At 37.9% G+C, this 21,210-nt stretch overlaps 2 protein-coding genes across 9 annotated transcripts in view; one reads left to right on the top strand and one right to left on the bottom strand.

Annotated features, from left to right (window-relative positions):
• slc2a12 (solute carrier family 2 member 12) overlaps positions 1–21,210 on the top strand; it is an 87,046-nt gene that overhangs the window by 48,087 nt on the left and 17,749 nt on the right. The window lies entirely within an intron of this gene.
• The window catches only part of tbpl1 (TBP-like 1), a 49,781-nt gene continuing 38,943 nt past the window's right edge, over positions 10,373–21,210 (bottom strand). For all 8 annotated transcript variants that reach the window (XM_059982454.1, XM_059982455.1, XM_059982457.1 and 5 more), the window contains exons 5-8: positions 18,604–18,667; positions 14,507–14,610; positions 14,139–14,233; positions 10,373–12,386 (exon numbers count right to left, since the gene is read on the bottom strand). In XM_059982454.1, coding sequence (XP_059838437.1) covers positions 12,307–12,386; positions 14,139–14,233; positions 14,507–14,610; positions 18,604–18,667 — 343 coding nt within the window. In that variant the 3' untranslated portion in view covers positions 10,373–12,306. The remainder of the gene's footprint in view (positions 12,387–14,138; positions 14,234–14,506; positions 14,611–18,603; positions 18,668–21,210) is intronic.

The raw sequence follows: 21,210 nt of genomic DNA, 5'->3' as shown, positions 1-21,210 counted from the left end.
CAAAACACTACCAGTGCTGGACACTGATAGGTAAAGTGAGATGAGAATGGGGACTATTAGGAGAGAGGGAAATGGCAATTGAAACCAGATTTTGCGGGTAGGAAAAGGTGTTGAAGCTGGGTGAAGGGGTGTTGGGAGAGGTGTGTGGAAAAGGGAAAAAATGGGAGGGCCACGGCAGAATCATGAGGGGGGGGGAATAAAAAGGATACTATCTAAAATTGGAAATCTCAATATTTGTGCCATTCCCAGGAGGAATAATTGGTGTGTTAACTTGCACCTTGGCAGTAGAAAAGATATAGGCTGGATTAGTCAGTGTGAGAATAGGAAGGGGAGTTGAAATCATCTACAAATGGGGCTTGGGACAGTCAGGATCAGAATCACGTTTATTGACACTGACTTACACCACATTATTTTTTTTCTTTGGGACAGCAGTACTGTGCAAAGGTGTAAGAATTACTATACAATACTAAATAGTACAAAAGAAAGGAATAATGAGATAGTACTCATCAGTTCTTGTTCTTTCAATTGCTGTTGACTGAGCATAGGTCCTCTGAAACAGTATACACTTTTTATTAATACATTTCTGCATTTAATCAACTGCTTAAGAATCAGCTGAGTAAAGTCAATCAATGATAAAGAAAACAATGTTACCTATATTTCGGTTGGTAACAGATTTCTCACCGAGATTTGTCACAGCAGAGATGAGGCTGTAACTTTTTTTAGGTTTTAACTTTCTACCAGTCTCTATCCACCTCCCTTCATACTGCTGTATTTGGGCAATCTATCCTGAAGCATCAACTTGAATCTCTTGCCTCCACAGATACTGCATGACCTGTTGTGTTTTGTTCCAAATCAATAACCTACTGGATGAGATGTACGTTGTCGTTAGGTCACATCTGGAATTTCCAGTTGGCAGACGATTTCCCTCCACGCTGCTCTGACATATTGAGAAATCACAGGTTTCAGCAGCAGTTTGCCATTGCCTTCTGTCGAGTGAGTTTAAAGAGATCACCACCTCTTGCAGTGGATGACCAGGACGCCCAAGTGCCTTGTCATGCTCTTAGCGCTCCACCAACGCCTGCTGGCCTGCCTTCTTGACTGTTGGACCATTAATCAGTCTCCTCCGCTCAATCTCCCAGGGCCAAACTTCACACGCTGGGATAGGCAGATCCCCTACCTCACTGAGGGTCGAAGACCCATCAGCTACCCTCACCTGGTTTGGCCCGTCTGCTGAGATTGTTTACTGGGGTGTGGTCGCTGAGCATGTTACAGCTACTTGGAGTCACAGGTGATAGCTGAGCGCCAGGTGGGGACCAAAGGTGGACGAGCTGCTCTGAAAAGGGCACGGCAGGCACCCACCAGAGGTGTTACCCCTCCCTAGACACCCTGATGCACCTGAGATGTTGGTAAACTAATAAATATGCCTTCTTATCATACTCAGTTCATATTGTGATCCGATACAAAAGGTACAAAAAACTAGGTAATGATAGAGATCTAGAAGATTATAAGGCTAGCAGGAAGGAACTTAAGAATGAAATTAGGAGAGCCAGAAGGGCCATGAGAAGGCCTTGGTGGACAGGATTAAGGAAAACCCCAAGGCATTCCACAAGTATGTGAAGAGAAGAGGATAGCACCAATCAAGTGTGACAGTGGAAAAGTGTGTATGGAACTGGAGGAGATAGCAGAGGTACTTAAGGAGCACTTTTTTTCAGTATTCACTACAGAAAAGGATCTTGGCGATCATAGGGATGATTTGCAGTGGACTGTAAAGCTTGGGCATGTAGATATTAAGAAAGAAGATGTGCTGGAAGCTTTAGGAAAACATCAAGTAGGACAAGTCACTGGGACCAGACGGGATGTACCCCAGGCTGCTGTGGGAAGCAAGGGAGGAGATTGCTGAACCTCTGGTGATGATCTTTGCATCATCAACGAGGACGGGAGAGATTCCGGAGGATTGGAGCTTCGCGGAAGCCTTATGAGAACAGGTTGAGTGAACTCGGCCTTTTTTCCTTGGAGTGACGGAGGATGAGAGATGACCTGATAGAGGTGTACAAGATAATGAGAGGCATTGACTAGTCAGGGGTTATTTCCTAGGGCTGAAATGGCTAACATGAAATGGTGCAGTTTTAAGGTGCTTAGAAGTAGGTATGTCACGGGTAAGTTTTTTATGCGGAGAGTGGTGAGTGTGTGGAATGGGCTGCTGGCGGCAGTGGTGGAGGTGGAAATGATAGGGTCTTTTAAGAGATTCCTGCTTGGATACATGGAGCTTAGAAAAATAGAGGGTTATTGGGTAAGCTTAGGTGGTTCTAAGGCAAGGACATGTTCAGCACAGCTGTATTGTGCTGTAGGTGAAACATTTCTATGTTTCTAATATAAATCTCATTGTGGGAAACAGTTCTAATGCAGTAAAACACTGATAATCTGCAGCCTGGGATTTTGATCTTGTCAAACCTGCAGATTTTCCAACTGTTGGATTTTACTCAATCATAATTTTATATTACAATGCTATATTAAATTTCCCAGTGAACCTGTTAAGTTTGAAGGGAGTAGGGAGATATAATAATTGTGGACCCCAAATCTGACCACAAATGTACCTACCTTTGGTGTTACCCATCCTATTCTCACACTCTAGAACTTGGTTCTAACGCACACCCTGATTACACTTTGGACCTTTCTCAGATCACTTACATTCTGGTCTACGGAGTGAATCAGATGCTGAGCCATCAGAATTTATACAACTGAATGCAGGTTGGTCAAATGCTGAGATAATTTCTGACAAGGCCACATAGGGTGATGGTGACTGACGAGGGGATGGGAGTTGAGGGGCTAGGTGTGCAGTCTCAGATCCACAGGTAAAATTGTAGCCAGAACCTGCATAAAAATAGCCAGTGAATAAGTTTCAAAATATTTTTCAGGGTTCTATGTGGATTGGGTTTTATTCTTGGCCACTTAATTATGCTATAGAGATTCCCTGTGCTTCATCACCAACCCACAGCCATACACCAATGCAATCCCCCTACCCCATCCCTGCCCGAAAGAGGATATGCCTATGATACAGGTCCATATGAAGGTTTACCAGGTGGACTCCTGAAAAACAAAAATAGTTTGTGGGCAGGAAGGGCTTCCAACAATCGGGGAGATTGTGTCTGCATTCTTACCATTTGGACAATTAACAAGAGGAGCTAAATAATATTTTCATCAGTTTTTAATAATTAAAGATACTACAAAAGCCCAATAATGCATACTTAAAATTGTAGTGAAAAATTCAGTATCTTTACTGAAGAATTGTTAGGTTAATTAATTGAATCAATTGCTCTTGAGTCATCAAACCCTGTTACACTAGATCTGAAAGGAGGCAAAACAAATAGAATATGGAATAATAATAATTGAGTTAGCCTTATATCCATACCAAAATAAAAATATCTATTATTGAGTTAATGACAGAACATTCTTGGAAAGCCGTAATGTCATATTGATTTAAGCAGAGTCAACATTGGTTAACAAATTTATTAGAATTCTTTGACAAGGATCAGCTCAAATGGATAAAAAGGATGCTTTACTGTATATCCTGATTTTCAAAAGTTTTTAGAAAAAGTGCCACACAAGTTACTTTGCAAGATAAGAGCTCATGGTATTTGGAGTAACATCTCAGCATAGAGTTTTGTTTAATTAGCAGGAAGCAACAAATAGGGATGAGAGCCCAGGTTTCATAGTGCAACCAGTGGAATGCCAGTTCTGTGTCACTGAAGCTATCTATAATATATGTATGTTAATATCTTTGATAAAGGAAGCAAATATGCTGCAGCCAGACTTGTGAATCTAATAAATAGATGGGAACAATATGAAGATAATGCAAAGAACTTAAAAGATATTCGTAAGTTCAGCAAGTTAGCAAAAAGTTGACAAATGGAGTATAACATGGGAACGATTTCATTTTGGAAAAAAATGATTGATGAAAGAGATTATTATTAAAAAGACAAACTGCAGAAAGTGGAGCCATTGATCTGCACCCGAAACTCAAAGTGCTAGCATACAAATACAACCAGTACCAGAACACTGATTCTCATGTCCTGAGGAGGGTCTTGGCCTGAAACATTGACTGTTTGTTTGTGTCCATGGGTGTTGCCTAACTTGCTGAGTTCCTTCAGCATTTTGTGTGTTGCTTTGGATTTCCAACATCTGCAGAATTTCTTGCTTCACATTTCAAAGGCTTAAAACGTAATTTAAATATTTTTATACAACTGTGCAAGGTATTACTGGGTTATGTGAGCAGTTTTAGTTTCCTCATTTCAAAATGTATTAACTCTAGAGGCAGTTCAGAGAAGATTCACCAGAATAATCCTGGGTATGGAAGGTCTGTATTATGGCAAAAGATTAAGCAAGCGAAAATATTGTTGAAACACTAAACTCTAATAAGGCATGTATGGTGGAAAGATGTTGGAGAGTTTAGCACTGAAGAGTATTGTTACAGAATAAGAGTACAGATCGGGTGGAATAGTGGCAGAAAGTAGTGACTACTTGAATTTATTTAAATCTTACATCCGTCTCACAACCATATGACTCCGTTGCAATGTACAGACATGTGACTTTATAAGTTTAATAGCTTGTATAAGCTGTCCTGAAGCCTGTTAGAACTGGCTTTAATGCCATTTGCCAGACCGAAGCAGCTGAAAGAGGTTTGGGTGACTGATGTCTGCAACGCTCTTCCAGGCCTTCTTTATGCACCTTCTGTTGTAAATGTCCTTGATGGTGGGAAATTCACATCCAAAGATGCACTTGGCTGCCCGTACCACTCTCTGCAGTGCCCAGTTTTCAAGGTTGGTGCAGTTCCTATATTCAGGCCGTGATACCCTCAATGGTGCCCTGGTAGAAGGTCTTGAGGATTTGGGATCTCATGCCGAATTTCTTCAGTTGCCTGAGGTAGAAGTGATGCTGTTGTACTTATATATTGCCTATAAGTGGTGTGTACAGTCCCGCTGAGATCTCCGGTGATGTGTATACCAAGGAACTTGAAACTACTCACCCTCTAAACTGCAGACCCATTGATGTTGATCGGGGCCAGCCTGTCTCCGTTCCTCATGTAATCCGTAATCAGCTTTTGTTTATTGGACATTGAGGGAGAGGTTACTTTACACCAACGAGGAAGAACTTCATCTCTCCAGCGTTTTTGGAATGCTCCACCCCAGAAAGTATTGGAGGCAGATCACTGAATATATTAAAATTGAGAGAATTTTAATCTATAAGGATATCATGGATTATGGGGAGAGGGACTGAGGATAGGTGGATTAACCACAATATTATTGAATATCAAAGCAGGTTCAAAGGAGCTTAGTGGAGATGCAAATCTGATGCCTCCCTTGGCTGGGGTGCCTAAAACTGGGGGCAAGAATCCCCAATTAAGTGGTCAGTGATTTAAGACTGAGAAAAAATCTCTTCACATACAGGGGGATATATCAATGAGGTTTTCTATTAAAGAGGGCCGTGCAGACTAATTGAGAATATTTAAGATAAGAGTCAAGAGATGCTTTAGTATTTTCGAGGAAATTACAAGCAGGGTAGACAAAGGAGATGTAATAGATGTGGTGTACTTGGATTTTCAGAAGGCTTTTGACAAGGTGCTGCACATGAGGCTGCTTAGCAAGATAATGCCCTTGGAATTACAGGGGAGTTACCAGCATAGGTGGATCATTGGCTGATCGGCAGAAAACAAAGAGTGGGGAATAAGGGATCCTATTCTGGCTGGGTGCTGGTTACCAGTGGAGTTCCACAAGGGTCATGTTGGGACCACTGCTTTCTACGATGTATATCAGTGATTTGGACTATGGGACTCAGGGATTTGTGGCTAAATTTGCTGATGATGCAAAGATTAGGTGAAGGAGCAGGTAATGTTGAGGAAACAGAGAGACTTAAGATATGTTTAGCGCAGCAATTCTCAACCGTTTTTTGGCCATGGGCCCCTTAGGAGCTCTTCTCAGGTTCCAGGGCCTCCCTTTCAAACAGGGATACAACACAAACTGATAGACAGAAAATCAATTATTACTGAATATCAAGAAAACTTGAACACTCCAACATCACACACAAAATGCTGGTGGAACACAGCAGGCCAGGCAGGAGAAGGGTCTTGGCCCAAAACGTCGACAGTGCTTCTCCTTATAGATGCTGCCTGGCCTGCTGTGTTCCACCAGCATTTTATGTGTGTTGTTTGAATTTCCAGCATCGGCAGATTTCCTCGTGTTAACACTCCAACATACTGGATAAAACTAAAAAAAGACTGTATGAAATTAAACATCAATCAGGCCTAATGTGATCCTACAGCTTGGTGCTTTTCTGCAAGTTTCGTATCGGGCTCCAAATTAGACAATGATAGTCAGAGGTCACCTCTTGTTGCGATATGTTTAAATGGTGTGTTGGAAAGATTATAAATAGGAGGAAAACTATTGACTCCAATGTAGGTTGCTGCTAGGGTATTTCATCGGTTCAGATACCAAGGCCCCCATAAACACTTGGGGCTCCCCTTCTCAGTTTTCAGTCGGTGGCCCCCTTCAAATGTGCCAGGGCCCCCGTTGAGGATGGCTGGTTTAGGGGAATGGACAAAGAAGTGGCAAATGAAATACAATGTTGGAAAGTGCATGGTCATGCACTTTGGTGTAAGAAATAAATGGGCAGACTATTATTTAGATGTGGAGAGAATTCAAAATGCAGAGATGCAAAGGGACTTGGGAGTCCTGTGCAGGATATCCTGAAGGTTAACTTCCAGGTTGAGTCAGTGGTGAAGAGGACGAATGCAAAGTTAGCATTCATTTCAAGAGGTATAGAATATAAGAGCAGGGATGTGATGTTGAGGTTCTATTAGGCACTTGAAAGACCACACGAAGTATTGTGTGCAGTTTTGGGCTCATTTTAGAAAGGAGATACTGACATTGGAGAGGGTTTAGAGAAGATTCACGAAAATGATTCCAGGAATGAAAGGGTTACTATATGAGGAATGTCTGGCAGCTCTTGGGCTGTATTCCCTTGAGTTCAGAAGAATAGGGGTGGGGGGATCTCATAGAAACATTATGAAAGTTAAAAGACCTGAACAGATTAGATATGGCAAAGTAATTTCCAATGAAAGAGGAATCTAGGACAAGGGGGTACGAATTCAGGATTGAAGGACATCCATTTAGAAAAGAGATGCGGAGAAATTACTTTAGTCAGATGGTGGTAGATTTGTGGAAATTGTTGCAACAAGCAGCTGTGGAGGCCAAGTCACTGGGTGCAGTTAAGGCAGAGATAGACAGGTTCTTGATTAGCCACGGCATCAAAGGGTATGGGAAGAAGGCAGGGCAGTGGGGATGACTGGAAGAATTGGATCAGCCCATGATTGAATGGCGGAGCAGACTCAATAGGCCAAATGGCCTACTTCTGCTCCTATATCTTACGGTCTTATTGGGAGAGCACAGGAATGTAATGTGGAATAATTTTCCATGATTTTATTGTATGGTGGAATCAACATGAGTGACTAGACAATCTATGTCTGCTTTTGCTTCTTATGTATGATCTAGCTCCAGCAGAACTATGGTTACCTTCCTCTACCCAGAAATGCCCTAGGTCTGATTGTACTGCAACCAATTTACAGTATATCTGCATCAAACACATGATCATTAAGTAGCAACAATGACTAACACTTTCCTCTGAAAAAGTCCTTCAGCTTTAGCAACCAAATGGAATTGTGCAAAATATTTTTGTCTTAGCTGTAAACTCACATTTTAAGTGTTTTAGATATCACAGGTGCTCCAAGTTAATTATTCTCCCTTAACAATACTAATGGGTCTAAGGCTTAGTCTGATACACTTCTGGCAAGAGTGGAGCTAAATGAAGATTGATTTTTGAAAGATTCAAATTGCTATAGGCTATAAAGCAAAGACATGCAATTCAGACCCTAGACCACCAATGGAAATTCCAGAATGCCATTTATTAACATGAAACTTAACAGTCAATCACAGCTTGTGTGATTATATTTTCTCTTACCATCACAAACATAATGGCCCAAAAACTCATGATCTTCCTTATCAATATAAGATTGGAAGGGCAGAATTGAAATCTTATTTTTGGCTGTCCTAGATTTCAATGGAAATGTTAAAGTGTACAATCCAAAGTCTATGCCATTACTGAATTTTCAAGAAAAAATCTCGCTGGCAGGTGTTTCAAGGTGTGTATCCCTCACATTATCATGGTTAATTGTTCTCCACTTCTTACTAATGATCATTTGCATACATACCTTTCCTACAAAGCCTTCAGGTTGTAAATAATATCTTAATTTATCTTTTCACTAGAATTCTATTGCTTTTTCTATTATCCACTAACAAAGTAAAATCGGTATTATAAATGCAAATTGGCTAACATTTAATACTGTGACTTATGGCTCTGTTAAAGGTGGTGTTGACTCACTGCTGCCTGTATATTAAAGGCACTCCATCATCAACTAGGTAGAGTGCCTATATTTTGATCTAGTCTCAATAGAAAAGTAAAACATTTTCAATTCAGGATGATTTGCAACTTAGCTGGCAGCAGCATTTCCATGAGCCTGCAGTCCTTATTCATTAAGATAAAAGAAGTTACATATTTGGGAGAATAGGTTCTTGAAGAATTGTAGTGTCTGCCTTGCAGGTGGTTTAAGAAGTACTCAATTTGTTAACAGCACTGGTGGTAAACAATCAAACCAACTGCTTTATAGTTTAAGTATTGTGCTTCAACAGTATAGAATAGCACCCATCCAGGTAGGTGGAAGCATTCCTTCACACTCGTGTGCTGTGGATAATCAACCATTGTGAAATGCCAAGCTATGAAGAAGCCAAAGAATACTCAATCTCCAACCTGTTCTTGAAGTCACAATTGGGAAGAGGTTAATCACTTGCCAGAAGATCCAGCTTGAGCCTTGTTCCAGTGCTTCTACATATGAGAATATGCAATTTCACTGTGTGGAATTACAAATGGAACCAAACACAGAAGCTTCCAATTTCTGATGAATCATCAACAAACATTGCTCAATGACTTCCCCACAAATATTAGTTCATAATAAGAAAGCTAAAGAGTGGGTTATTACTTGGGTGACTTGCCTTCAATGACATTTTTGTAAGCACTTTGTATGACTTTAACCTGTGGAGCATTCTTCTAACTTTGAATGACTCCAATTTTACTTTGGCTGATTGATGTCATATTTCATATTTCTATCAAACCTGATCATTTTTACATGAACGTGAGACTTATCTGGAACACTGTCCAAGATTTTAACAAATGTGGGATAATGAAATTTAATATAATTGTCACTTATGTAAATAGTCATCTAAATGCATTGAGCTACACTAATTGATTGTACAGTACAAATTTAATTCATGGAAATCTAAATTAACAGAAATACTTCCATTTTCGCTGTTGGAGCATAGGCACCAATGAACACATATCACAGGCATAGAAAAATACATCAAACTTCATTGAAATAATTCGTCTTGTGGGTGGCACTATGAAACTTTGACCTTACTTTGACAAATTTCAGCTTCTCTTTTTCATTATCAGACAATGTTATTTTTACCAGTTCATGCTTGTGATAGGTAGCATATTTTCTTCTCTGAAGGCTAATTTTAAATCAGCTCCCACAGCAAACTTGATTTCTCTTCAATAAATCATTTACGATGCCTTTGAATGTCCCAGGTATTGGGACTCATCCATTAAAATACATGTCAACAAAGTAGTTTTGACACATTGATCCCGAAGTGCTCATAAACACTAGGCTACTCATTGACCCAGTACAGATGTCCCCCGCTTTACGCCACTTCACTTTTACAAAAGACCTACATTAGTAACCCGTTTTCACATCACAAAGAGGATTTTCGCTTTTACGAAACTCTTTCCCATATAAATTAATGATTCTTCGCTTTATGCCATTTCAGCTTAAGAAAGGTTTCACAGGAACGCTCTACCTTTGTAAAGGGGGGTGGGACACCTGTACTTGAAAATTTCAAAACAATCCAAAATACATTTTTCATGAGATGGGTAAATTTTGCAGTTTTTCCTGAATTTACAGATTTACATATGAAAATTACACATTTCCAATGAAAAACTATTTTAACTACATTTTTCAACACAAGCAGTTGGTCTTTACGGTACATAACTGTCCCATCCCATCTTAAATTGAATAGCAGAGGCAATTTCCAAGGTATGGCATAAAAAGTATACAATATTCTATTTACTGGCATTTGGAATGAAAACAAAACATCTAAGCAAGAACGCTGACAGATTCTGAAGTGACTATTTACATGACAGATGCACTCTGTCGCTCAACATAACCCTTTGAGACCAAGGAAGCATTGTTACACAAAATAAGCAACAACCATAAAGTTAAGATTACATTTATTGTGTGACTATTGGAAATTGGTATGTACAATTGAATACATCCATCTACTTCAACTTTGTTGAGAACTGGAAATTTACAAAGAAAAACATAATTGTTCTACAAAACAGAAAATAAATGCTATTCAAAAGTGCTACCCAACACTCAAAGGATTATGTTTCAAGTAAGTTCTGATTCAAATTTAGAAGTCATATAATTGAAAATTTTTGTTTGCAGATTACATGAAATTGCAATGATAAAAGTAACTTATTGAAATTCAGTTGAGTATTCTTGTATCAAACAGGTACTTCTTGCAGTTCTTGAGGATAGACACTCAACCTGAGGAACAAAGGTTCAACCGGAAATAGGGACGCTGAGTTAATGATCACACGCACTGCTACACTGCAGTGTGCTTTCTACAGTACAAGCCTCTCAACTTTTTCAAACAATATTTGCAAATTATTAATTCAAACTTTAGTTCTTATTGTATATCAAATTTGATGAAATACCGACAATGATATACTTAAAGTTGCAAAGCAAAGCCAAACTGTAACTACTGAATTTTCTATAAGAAACTGTGGATAGGTATAAATGAAGACTTTATTTTAAAAAAAATTACATATGCAATAATTGCTAAAAGCTGTGTTTAGGAATATTGAAACAATGCTGTGCTCATAAAGCAGTTTTATTTTCAAGTAAAATTTGGGAGTAGAAAAGAAATCTCATAGGTAATAGATAGTTGTAACTACTCTTCCGGAGTATGAAAAATTCATAACTCAAAATTACACTGATCGGTCTGTAGCAATGTATAATTGACAAACACCTGGAACTCACCAAGTGAGATTCTCTATTGAAAAATTATGAGGCTTCTGGTATAAGTTTAAAATGAACTTCTGCAGCATTATGGGCTATTTAGTTCATTCCCAATTTTTTTTTCCCCTAATACATTAAAAGTTTCAGAAGTTACTGTTTTTAAATTTTAATACAATACTGGTTCTATGTTTTGATATTTTTCCAATGGTTGATATGCAGTATGCATCACAGCATATAACTATTAATAAAACCAAATTTACAGTGCCTTTTAGGATCTATTTGATGATGCTGTATATGAAGCAATTATTTTTAGCTTAGCTGATCAATTTTAAAAATTAAAATCATCAAGCAGTCATGCAAGCATTTAAGTGATCTTTTGATACCCTAAAATCTGGGAAAGGTTTGATGCACTAGTTTTTCTAATTAATAGGATGTGATTTGATTCCAAATTTAGGAACCCTCTTTTTATTAGCTCACCAAATATGCATTTGTTTTAAAAAATAAACTTTAAATTCACATCTACCTGAATTTAAGATGACTTGACCATCCACCATTCTCATTTCTGAGGACCTTTTGTAGTCAAAACAGCTTTCACAAATAATGTTTTGAATTTACCACTGAAATAAAATTTATTTTGTAACACTTGGAAATTCTTCAATAAATTATGACTTATAGCAGGGTTCTTAACTTAAAATTAAATACACATCTATTAATTTTATTTAAACAGTATAACCAAATGAACAATAACATTGGTGGCATCTTTGGTTTTCATATACAGCATAACTTTTTTTCTTTTAAAAAGACCTCACAATAAAACACAAAGCTCAACCAGAAAAAAGTGGTTCAACTTTAAATGTAGTGCACATTTTACAATCCTGTTCCCTTACTGCAGAGACTATAAGGAGGGTTCTCCTTAAGAAGAAAAACAGCAGCATCATGTCATGTAAACAGTTCACAATAAAACAATATTAACATCCCAATATGAATACATTTGCATTGTGTTCATATATATTCTCACAGTCTCTGATTTGCTATATGTCCATTCCTGGAATAGTTCTATGGTAAACTTTGTCTCTGTAGTCATCCAATCAGAATCTCCAAAGATGGTCCCGTAACAGGAATGGTTATTTAACCATTTTTCTAGATTCAAAGATCAATGGATAAGTTTGTTCCACTGCAGTAGCGACACACTGTATGCTGGGTGCTGGGTTTCAGGAAAGAAAGTTAAATATAAGTTAGATTTCATAATGTAATCAGAATAAAATGCTATTAAAATTTTAAGGAGTTTGCTTTTAAGTATATTTATTCATTGTTTCTGATTTTGATGTAATTTTCTTAACTATGAGCAGAATTTCAGTAGGCAGATCAATGCAGTCCATGTCTTTTGTATCACGGAGTGTTCCTATTCTGCTCACTATCTATGCCATAATGTAATAAGGGTGCATGGTAATAGCATCTCCTCATGATCAGAAGCAGATAATTATCCCTTTTTTTAAAATCTTTTATCATCTCTCAATTCTTTTCAAAACTGGACTGAGAAAACCTTTAGCCAGATGAGTATGCATACAAATTAAGTGACTTTAGCTTACACCAAATGACCATAAAGAGCAAAAATATTTTAGTCATACCTTAAATTTTTTTTAAACATTATGTATTTCTATGAAACAAAAGTCAAAACCCCAGAAAAGTAATATTCTCCTTAACATACCTTCTGCTTTAAAATATTGAGTGACCACTATTAATTATTTCAGGCTCAAAATATTACTTTACCTTCACATTCACAGTGAAATTATAATACTTTCTCAGTGCAATAACTTGAAATAGTTACATACTGATGTGGATCATATAGCTATTAAACATCGATACATACTACTATAAAAATACAATAGATGTTTCTTGGCCAATTAAATTAATGCATTTTACATCATAATCAGATACTCAAAATTTAGTTTCTTATTCAAAACCTACATTGTCCTTCGCACATATGGATCATAACATCAATGTTAAGAAAACATCTGCCACTAAAAATAAGACAGATAAATTGTAGAATATTTACAATTAGTACCAGGAAAAAACAACTAGGTAGTTGGACTGGATTCAAATGAAAAAAAAACAAGAAAATTTTCTAAAAGGTAGAAGTTAAGAAGCTTGTCACCAAATACTTTATCAATACTATCTCTTTTTGATGATTGCTTTACTATTGATTTATAGATCCAAGTTTTCACTTGTCAACAAGAATTTAATAATATTAAATAAATTTATTTTTATCATAAATAGCAGGACGCATAACCAGGTCAGGCAAATAAGGGGATGGGAAGAGGAAAAAGTAACAAGGGCTTAGTAATAGGGGCAGAAATTTCACAACAATATAAAAACTAATAAAATTAGTTATCCAAGAATCCTCAAAAAGGCACCAGCTTCTTAAAAAGAATGGGCAGATAGCTTATCATGGGGCCAGGGTACACATTTAATGGGTATGAACAAGAAATGCTTTCATATGAAAAGATTAGAGACCATTGCTAAAATTGATAGTCAGTTATAGACACAGAATTGAGGTAACATTTATTTTATGCATAAAAAAGTGTTTTTTTGTTAATGCTGTCATGAAACCAATGGTAAATCTTGAAAACTGAGCTTATGCAATAAAATAATGATCTCTGAAAATGCTTTTGAAATATGGGGAACCTGCAAAAGGAATTAGCCAGCTGGTGAAGTGGTGTAGTAGTATCTGCACCGGACTTTGAATCAAGTGGTCCCAGGCTCGGATTCAGAAAGCTCCATCCGCGCTGGGTTAAACGTCAAGCTAGCAACTCGGCCTCATTAAAAAAAAAACAAAAATACTAAAGAAACGGCAAAGTTGTTGCCTGATACACCACGAGGCATGGAAAGGACACAAAAAAACAAAAAAAAGTTGGCAGCTACTATAACTATTATAACTTTGGTTTATCAAACCAACCTGTAATTGTTATACTGCCCGTTGAAAAGATTTGAAGTGTAGCCTTTAATGACTTAATTCTGTAAGATGCTGCAGGATGAAGTTCTGGCTCATAGCTGTAAAAAGAAACATCAATGTATAATTAAAATAAAATTACAAAGGATTAAAAAATAATTGCAACACTCAAGAGATCATTTAAATGTTTTAAATTTGAAATATAAATAAAACTGTGAAACAGAAAACTGATGACCACATCAGTTGAAAAGATAAATGTTAATTAATCTTTAGGATAGAAATATTCATCTATTTGAAAAAATGCAGTTCAACATGCCATGCACTTCCAATAACTTTTTCCTATTGGTTACATTTAATAACTTTTAAATACATACCTTGCAACTGGACGATTCTTTTTGGTGAATTCTGGCAGCCTTATTTCGAATGGCATAGTACATACAGCCAGAACGTTGACAATTTTATAACCAGCAAACTTTACCTTCAGAATGAAGACAACAATATTCATAACTGTTCCATCTTATGCTGCTGATAATAAATTATGTAGCTACAAATACAGTTAGTATATGCAATCATTTAGACACTGCACTTCCCTCACTGATCAAGGTTAATACATAAATTGTAGTCATGAGACAGAAATCTCTACTCTATTACAAGTTTATGGCAAGTGAAAGGAGCGGGGGGGGGGTGTTGGTCAGGGTGCACATTACAAAATTTACTCTTTTTTTTTTAAACGAAAGAGCTACAGCACAGGAACAGATTATTCTTGCCAATGACCCTGTACTGCTCTATTACACCTATGTGAAAAATTAACTTAGTAATCTGTACTGTTTGGCATGTGGGAGAAAACCTATGTGGTCATGGGAAGAATGTACTCTCTCCTTACCGACTGGTGGAATTACACCTACGTCACTTGTGTTGTAATAGCATTCAACTAACCACTATGCTATCATGGTTCCTTGTATCTGTCAGTGAATCATCAATGGTGAAAAGATTTAAGTAGCTCAGAATAAACCAACAAAAGAAAGCAAAGAATGGAAAAATTATTCATTAATTAACAGCATAAATATAATTTATGCTGGTAGTACGATATTAATACGCAGCAGCCTCTCCAGACTCTGGATTTGGGGATTGCCAAATGTTATGTAGATTTCCTGGTGTAGTCTGTTTTTTGTGTGCTTTTTGTGATATCATTCTGGAGGAACGTTGTTTCATTTTTTAACTGTATTGCAGTTGTGGTTTCTAAATGACAATAAACCGAAATTCAATTTAATTCTGTAGATGATTAGCATAAGGTAGCAATGATCAAATCTATTTGGGAAGGGTTTGATTGATTTTAGAGTAGATCAGCTTGTACTGAGCTGTAGTGTTCTAAAATCTATTTTAAGGAAGTAAAAATGTTTTCCTGAAGCCTTAGTTATTACACGTCTACTGCTACTTTCATGACAAGTTCTTTGCAAAGCTATTGACGTACATATTGGAAAGTGCTGTCATCCTCTTGGATTTTAAGTATACACTTCTTAACCACATGAACTTGCTTATAATATTTATAAGTGAACTGCTGGTATTTATTATTCAACACATTGACCCAAGTACACTTGGCTGACTTTTGGTATGACTTGTGTCAATTGGAAATCAAACAACTTGCAATCAAACAAGTTAAACAATTGAGTATTCTCCCCAACAGATTGAGCAACCTTTATCTTGCCAAGCAGTGGCAGAGAACTCCAGAGATTTATAACACTGTGAGAAGACGCTTTGGAAACTGATTTGGAACAACTTATAACACTGGAGGTTGAAGAGATAGCAGTTGAGGATACTCATGAAGACACCCTGGCAGACAACAGGGAGATGCTCTATAGATACTGCAGATACATTTGTATCCTTGCTGGATAACTTTAAAGTCTCCTGGAAGTATACATCATCATGTATGGGAGGGGAGGTTACTCATGAAGCTACTCTGTGCTAATGTTCAAAACCTTGGCAAGGGTATGAACTTCTCTATAATCCCTGATGTTGTTTTATTTGTTCTATGGCTTTTTTTTCCCCAACGCAGTGGCCATTTGGGTGATGACAAGGCTGATCTGGACAGGGTGCCATGCAGACATTTATATTTGGGTCAAGAGCAGAGCCATAAGTGTGGAATCTTCAAAATATTCTTCCTAAGGCCATTGCTGGAGGTGAAAGGACATGAGCTTAATGGAGATGTGTGGGGCAACCTTTCATTTCCCCATACAGAAAGCATTAGGTGCCCAACACAGGCTGCCAAAAGTAGTGATGGCAACAGATATGACAGTAGCAGACTGCTTTGGACAGGCACATGAATGTGCAAGGAATAGTGGGATAGGGATGACGTGCAGGGAGAAGAGATTTGTTTAATTTGGCATCATGTTTGATAGATGCTGTGGATCGGAGATCCTTTTCTGTACTGCTCTTTTGAGTTTAGGACCAGCGGGCACAGCCTTAGAATAAACAAAAGTCCACTTAGAACAGAGATGCGGATGAATTTCTTTAGCCAAAGGGTGGTAAGTCTGTGAAATTCATTGCCACAGATGGCTGCAGAGGCCAAGTCCTTGGATATACTTAAAACAGAGGTTGATGGGTAGAGTAAGGATGTTGAAGGTTACAGGGAGAAGGCAGCAGAATGGAGTCGAGAGAGATAATAAATCAGCCATGATGTAATGGGGGAGCAGACTTGATGGTCTGAATGACCTAACTATCCTCCTATGTCTTATAGCCTTATGTGCTATGTCTGCCTCTCTGTCTTTGATAGGCTCTCTTCTATTTTTGTCTCCTTGTGATGTGGGCAGTTTGAGCTGTTAATGGTTTTGACAGTGCTTAAGAATCCATGCTGCCCGTTGGATCTCATGCATTCTTTCCATGCACCCACTGTTTTATTTTGTAGGGTTTCAAGTCATGTAGATAGATCTCATTTTCTTTTGAAGCAAGACCTCTGATCCAAGGAAGCCAATTACACCAAATCCAAATGCACTTTTTCATGCCGTTAAACACATTGATAAAGACATTAGTATTTCTTCAGTAGCAGTAATTAGTACGGAGGAGTTACTGCCAGATATATCCATCACTGTATGGTTCAGTCATTCTGCTCTTATGAAGCTCTATACACTTATATTTCCATCATCCCTAGTCCTCTTTCTTCCTCCCAGTTTCTCTCATCTTCAAAGTTCTGATTTTCCATATTTATGATTGTTTCTTTATCTTTTCTTTTTGTACACATGGTAATTATTAGATATCTGTTTGACTTGTATCTCATTTACTGCATTTCAACCTTCCTCCCTATCCCATAGACTCCATAACTTTTGTCTTTAAATAAGAAGTGTGAAATAAAATAAAATGCTGCTGTTGTTAATATTTATACTATTGTGGATACACTTGTGGCCAAGCAGTTTCTTGGAAAACTGGGAGCCAAAGGGAAAAATAGCTAAGCTGACCTTAGACCTAGTATAAAGCACCCGAATAAATCACTTTCAAATGGGGTATTAGTACAAGTAGGAAAATGTAGGTGTAATAGTCAAGAAAATTCAAAGGATCATGCTTCTTATAAATATGAACATATCACTTTACAAATATTCAATGTTTGTATAAAAAGTATTTTTTCTAACCCAAGGAATCACAATTAAGCCTCAATACTTGCCTGCTTGTTTAACTTAAATGATTTCATTTTGTTATTTAATCATGTCCTAGCAGGAAGAGAAACAGTGGCACAGCCGGTAGGCTGCTGCCTCTAGAACTTGGTGCTCTCTGTGTGGTGTTTGCACGATCTATCTACAAAAGTTTGTATAATCACCTTGGTTCCCCCCAGATGCTCCGGTTTCCACCACTTCCAAAGACATGCAAGTTGGTAGGTACTGGCCACTGTAAATTGCCCCTACTGTGTATGTGCATACTAGAATCTTTGCACTGTTGATGACAAAGTATGGGGGTATTGAAAGTTGACAGATGATCAGTGTATGATTAGTTAATGATTAGTGTGGATTCAGTAGGATGGAAAACCTGTTTCTATGCTGCATTGCTGTATGTCCTTTAGTATCCAAATGACCAAAAAATAAATTCCATTTGAACATCTAAGGAATATTTGGCACATACAAAACTTATTAAAAATAGTTATTTGTTTGCATGTTTCAAGTTCATCATGTTCTACAGAGTAGTATATCTATTGTTTTTGTTTTGATAGATATGGACACTGCTGACAAGGGCAGCATTTATTGACCATCCTTAATAAGAAAGCAAATAACTATCTTAACATGTAAGCCAAACGTCGGCAAAAATAAACTATGACCAATGCAATAACTCAAATGCTAGCAAGCATTACAACTTGCATCTACTTTGTTCTGATATTAGAGATTAAGATTTGAACTCTAACTGACCAACTCAAAAATCCAAACTATCAACTGAAATGAATAATAATGATCAGGAATTAGATCTATATTTAACAGAGTAAATGAAGAGTTACCTGAAAACCCAGTTTCTGCAGAAGACGGGCTAGTCTCCGAGCTCCAGTTTTTGCTTCTTCTTCACTAAATTGTGATTTATATAAAAAGATTGTACGGCACATTACAGCTCCAATTTATTATCAGATAGCAATTGTTCTTGATAATGAAATGAACAAATACACAACAAATGGCTGACCACCTAATTACCATTAATAAAAAACTGACATCAAGTTGTGACACCGCCTTTTGTATCCATTCAGAAGAAAATAAGTTACATTCTTTATATCCTCATTAACACTGATTCTACCCTCTGTTCCCAACACTGGGAGTCTGCTAAGAGGAATGTACTGTATGTACATTAACTAAATTCTAAATACCTACAATTTAAAATATGTCAGAATTGAAAATCCTATCTCAAACTGAACTACTAAAAAACTTAATGTACTCTCATGACCAAGTTGTTCTCCTCAGAATGCTAATGTATGTTTTTCCAGGCAAACATGTCAGTATTTGACAAATACTTAAAAAATCTTGGGGAGGCAGGATTTGTTGATCCACTGGGCATGATGTTAAAAAGTTTTGAACTCAAACTCCACACACCTCACCTAGTTCACATATTATCCTAGAACCTTAATATACTTTACTGCACTAAGAAGTGGACTTCAAACCCATCAGAGTGGCGAGATATTTTAAATTCAATTAAATAGAAAAATACTTACATTCAATTAAGTACATAACATGTGATTTTTTTGTATAATGTACAGCATAAAACCACTAGATTTTTCATGAACATCAGGGAGGAAAATATGCTACTCTATGTATAACTCCAGAAATATTTTTGTCATAGGTGATCTGAGCATCACTATCAACGACTGTATTTAAAGCCTAATCCTATTTACCCTTATGTAGGTATTAGCAGCGTCAAATCTGTTGGGTAGGTGGTTCCAAAATTTGACAATAAAGGAACAATGGTACTTCTAAGTCTTTATAGTGTGTGACTTAATGGGATACTTGCAGGTGGTGGTGTTTCAAGCCCCTGCTATTCGTAACCTGGATTGTATTGGTTACAAGTTTGAAAGATATTGCTAAGGTAGATTTGGTGAGTAACTATAATCACTTTGATTAAGTACTAATTGAAATCATGCTGGGCTAGCCAGTGAGTGATAGAGGGAATGTGAATAAAGGGGATGACTTTGCCCCAGATGGTGTGGAGCAACTTCAGTACTGTTGGAACTAAACAAGTACAGTTTAAAGCACTGTATTCCATCTCACCATAGACACTTGCAGGATAGAAAGGCTTTGAGAAAACAGGAAGATTGCCAAAGGATATTCAGCCTCTTCTAGCTACAGTATTCAGTGGACATTCCGATTAGTTTTCTGCTCAATGTTAATCTCCGTGGATGTATGCAGGAGGACTCACTCATGGCAATGCCAATGAATGTGAGTCAGATAGAAACATAGAAAACCTACAGCACAATACAGGCCCTTCGTCCCAAAATGCTGTGCCAAACATGAACTTACCTTAGAAATTACCTAGGGTTACCCATAGTCCTCTATTTTTCTAAGCTCCATGTACCTATCCAGGAGTCTCTTAAAAGACCCTATCATATCTGCCTCTACGACCTTTGCCAGCAGCCCATTACACGCATTCATCACTCTGCGTAAAAAAACTTCCCCCCAACGTCTCCTCTGTATCTACTTCCAAACACCTTAAAACTGTGCCCTCTCATGTTAGCTATTTCAGCCCTGGGAAAAAGCCTCTGACTATCCACATGACCAATGCCTCTCATCATCTTTAACACCCCTATCAGGTCACCTCTCATCCTCTGTCGCCCCAAGGAATAAGGCCAAGTTCACTCAACCTATTCTCATAAGGCATGATCCCCAATTCAGGCAAAATCCTTGTAAATCTCCTCTGCACCCTTTCTATGGTTTCCACATCCTTCCTGTAGTGAGGTGACCAGAACTGAGCACAGTACTCCAAGTGGGGTCTGACCAGGGTCCTATATAGCATTAACATTACCTCTCAGCTCTTGAAATCAATCGTATGCCTTCTTAACTACACAGTCAACATGCACAGCAGCTTTGGATGTCCAATGGACTCGGACCCCAAGATCCCTCTGATCCTCCACAATGCCAAGAGTCTTACCAATAATACTATATTTGGCCTACCAAAATGAACCACTTCACACTTACCTAGGTTAAACTCCATTTGCCACTGCTCAGCCCAGCTTTGCATCCTATCCATGTCCCGCTATAACCTCTGACAGCCCTCCACACTATCCACAACACCTCCAACCTTTCAGTCATCAGCAACTTTACTAACCCATCCCTCCACTTACTCATCCAGGTCATTCATAAAAATCACAAAGAGAAGGGGTCCCAGAACAGATACCTGAGGTACACCACTGGTGACCGACCTCCATGCAGAATATGACCCGTCTACAACCACTCGTTGCTTTCTGTGAGCAAGCCAATTCCGGATCCACAACACACACAAAATGCTGGTGGAACACAGCAGGCCAGGCAGCATCTATAGGAGAAGCACTATCAACGTTTTGGGCCGAGACCCTTCGTCAGGACTAACTTTTAAGCGTTGACAGTGCTTCTCCTATAGATGCTGCCTG

This window comes from Hypanus sabinus, chromosome 10 (genome assembly GCF_030144855.1).
Source record: "Hypanus sabinus isolate sHypSab1 chromosome 10, sHypSab1.hap1, whole genome shotgun sequence".
Lineage (NCBI taxonomy): Eukaryota > Metazoa > Chordata > Chondrichthyes > Myliobatiformes > Dasyatidae > Hypanus > Hypanus sabinus.
This window is presented reverse-complemented; position numbering and strand designations above follow the sequence as displayed.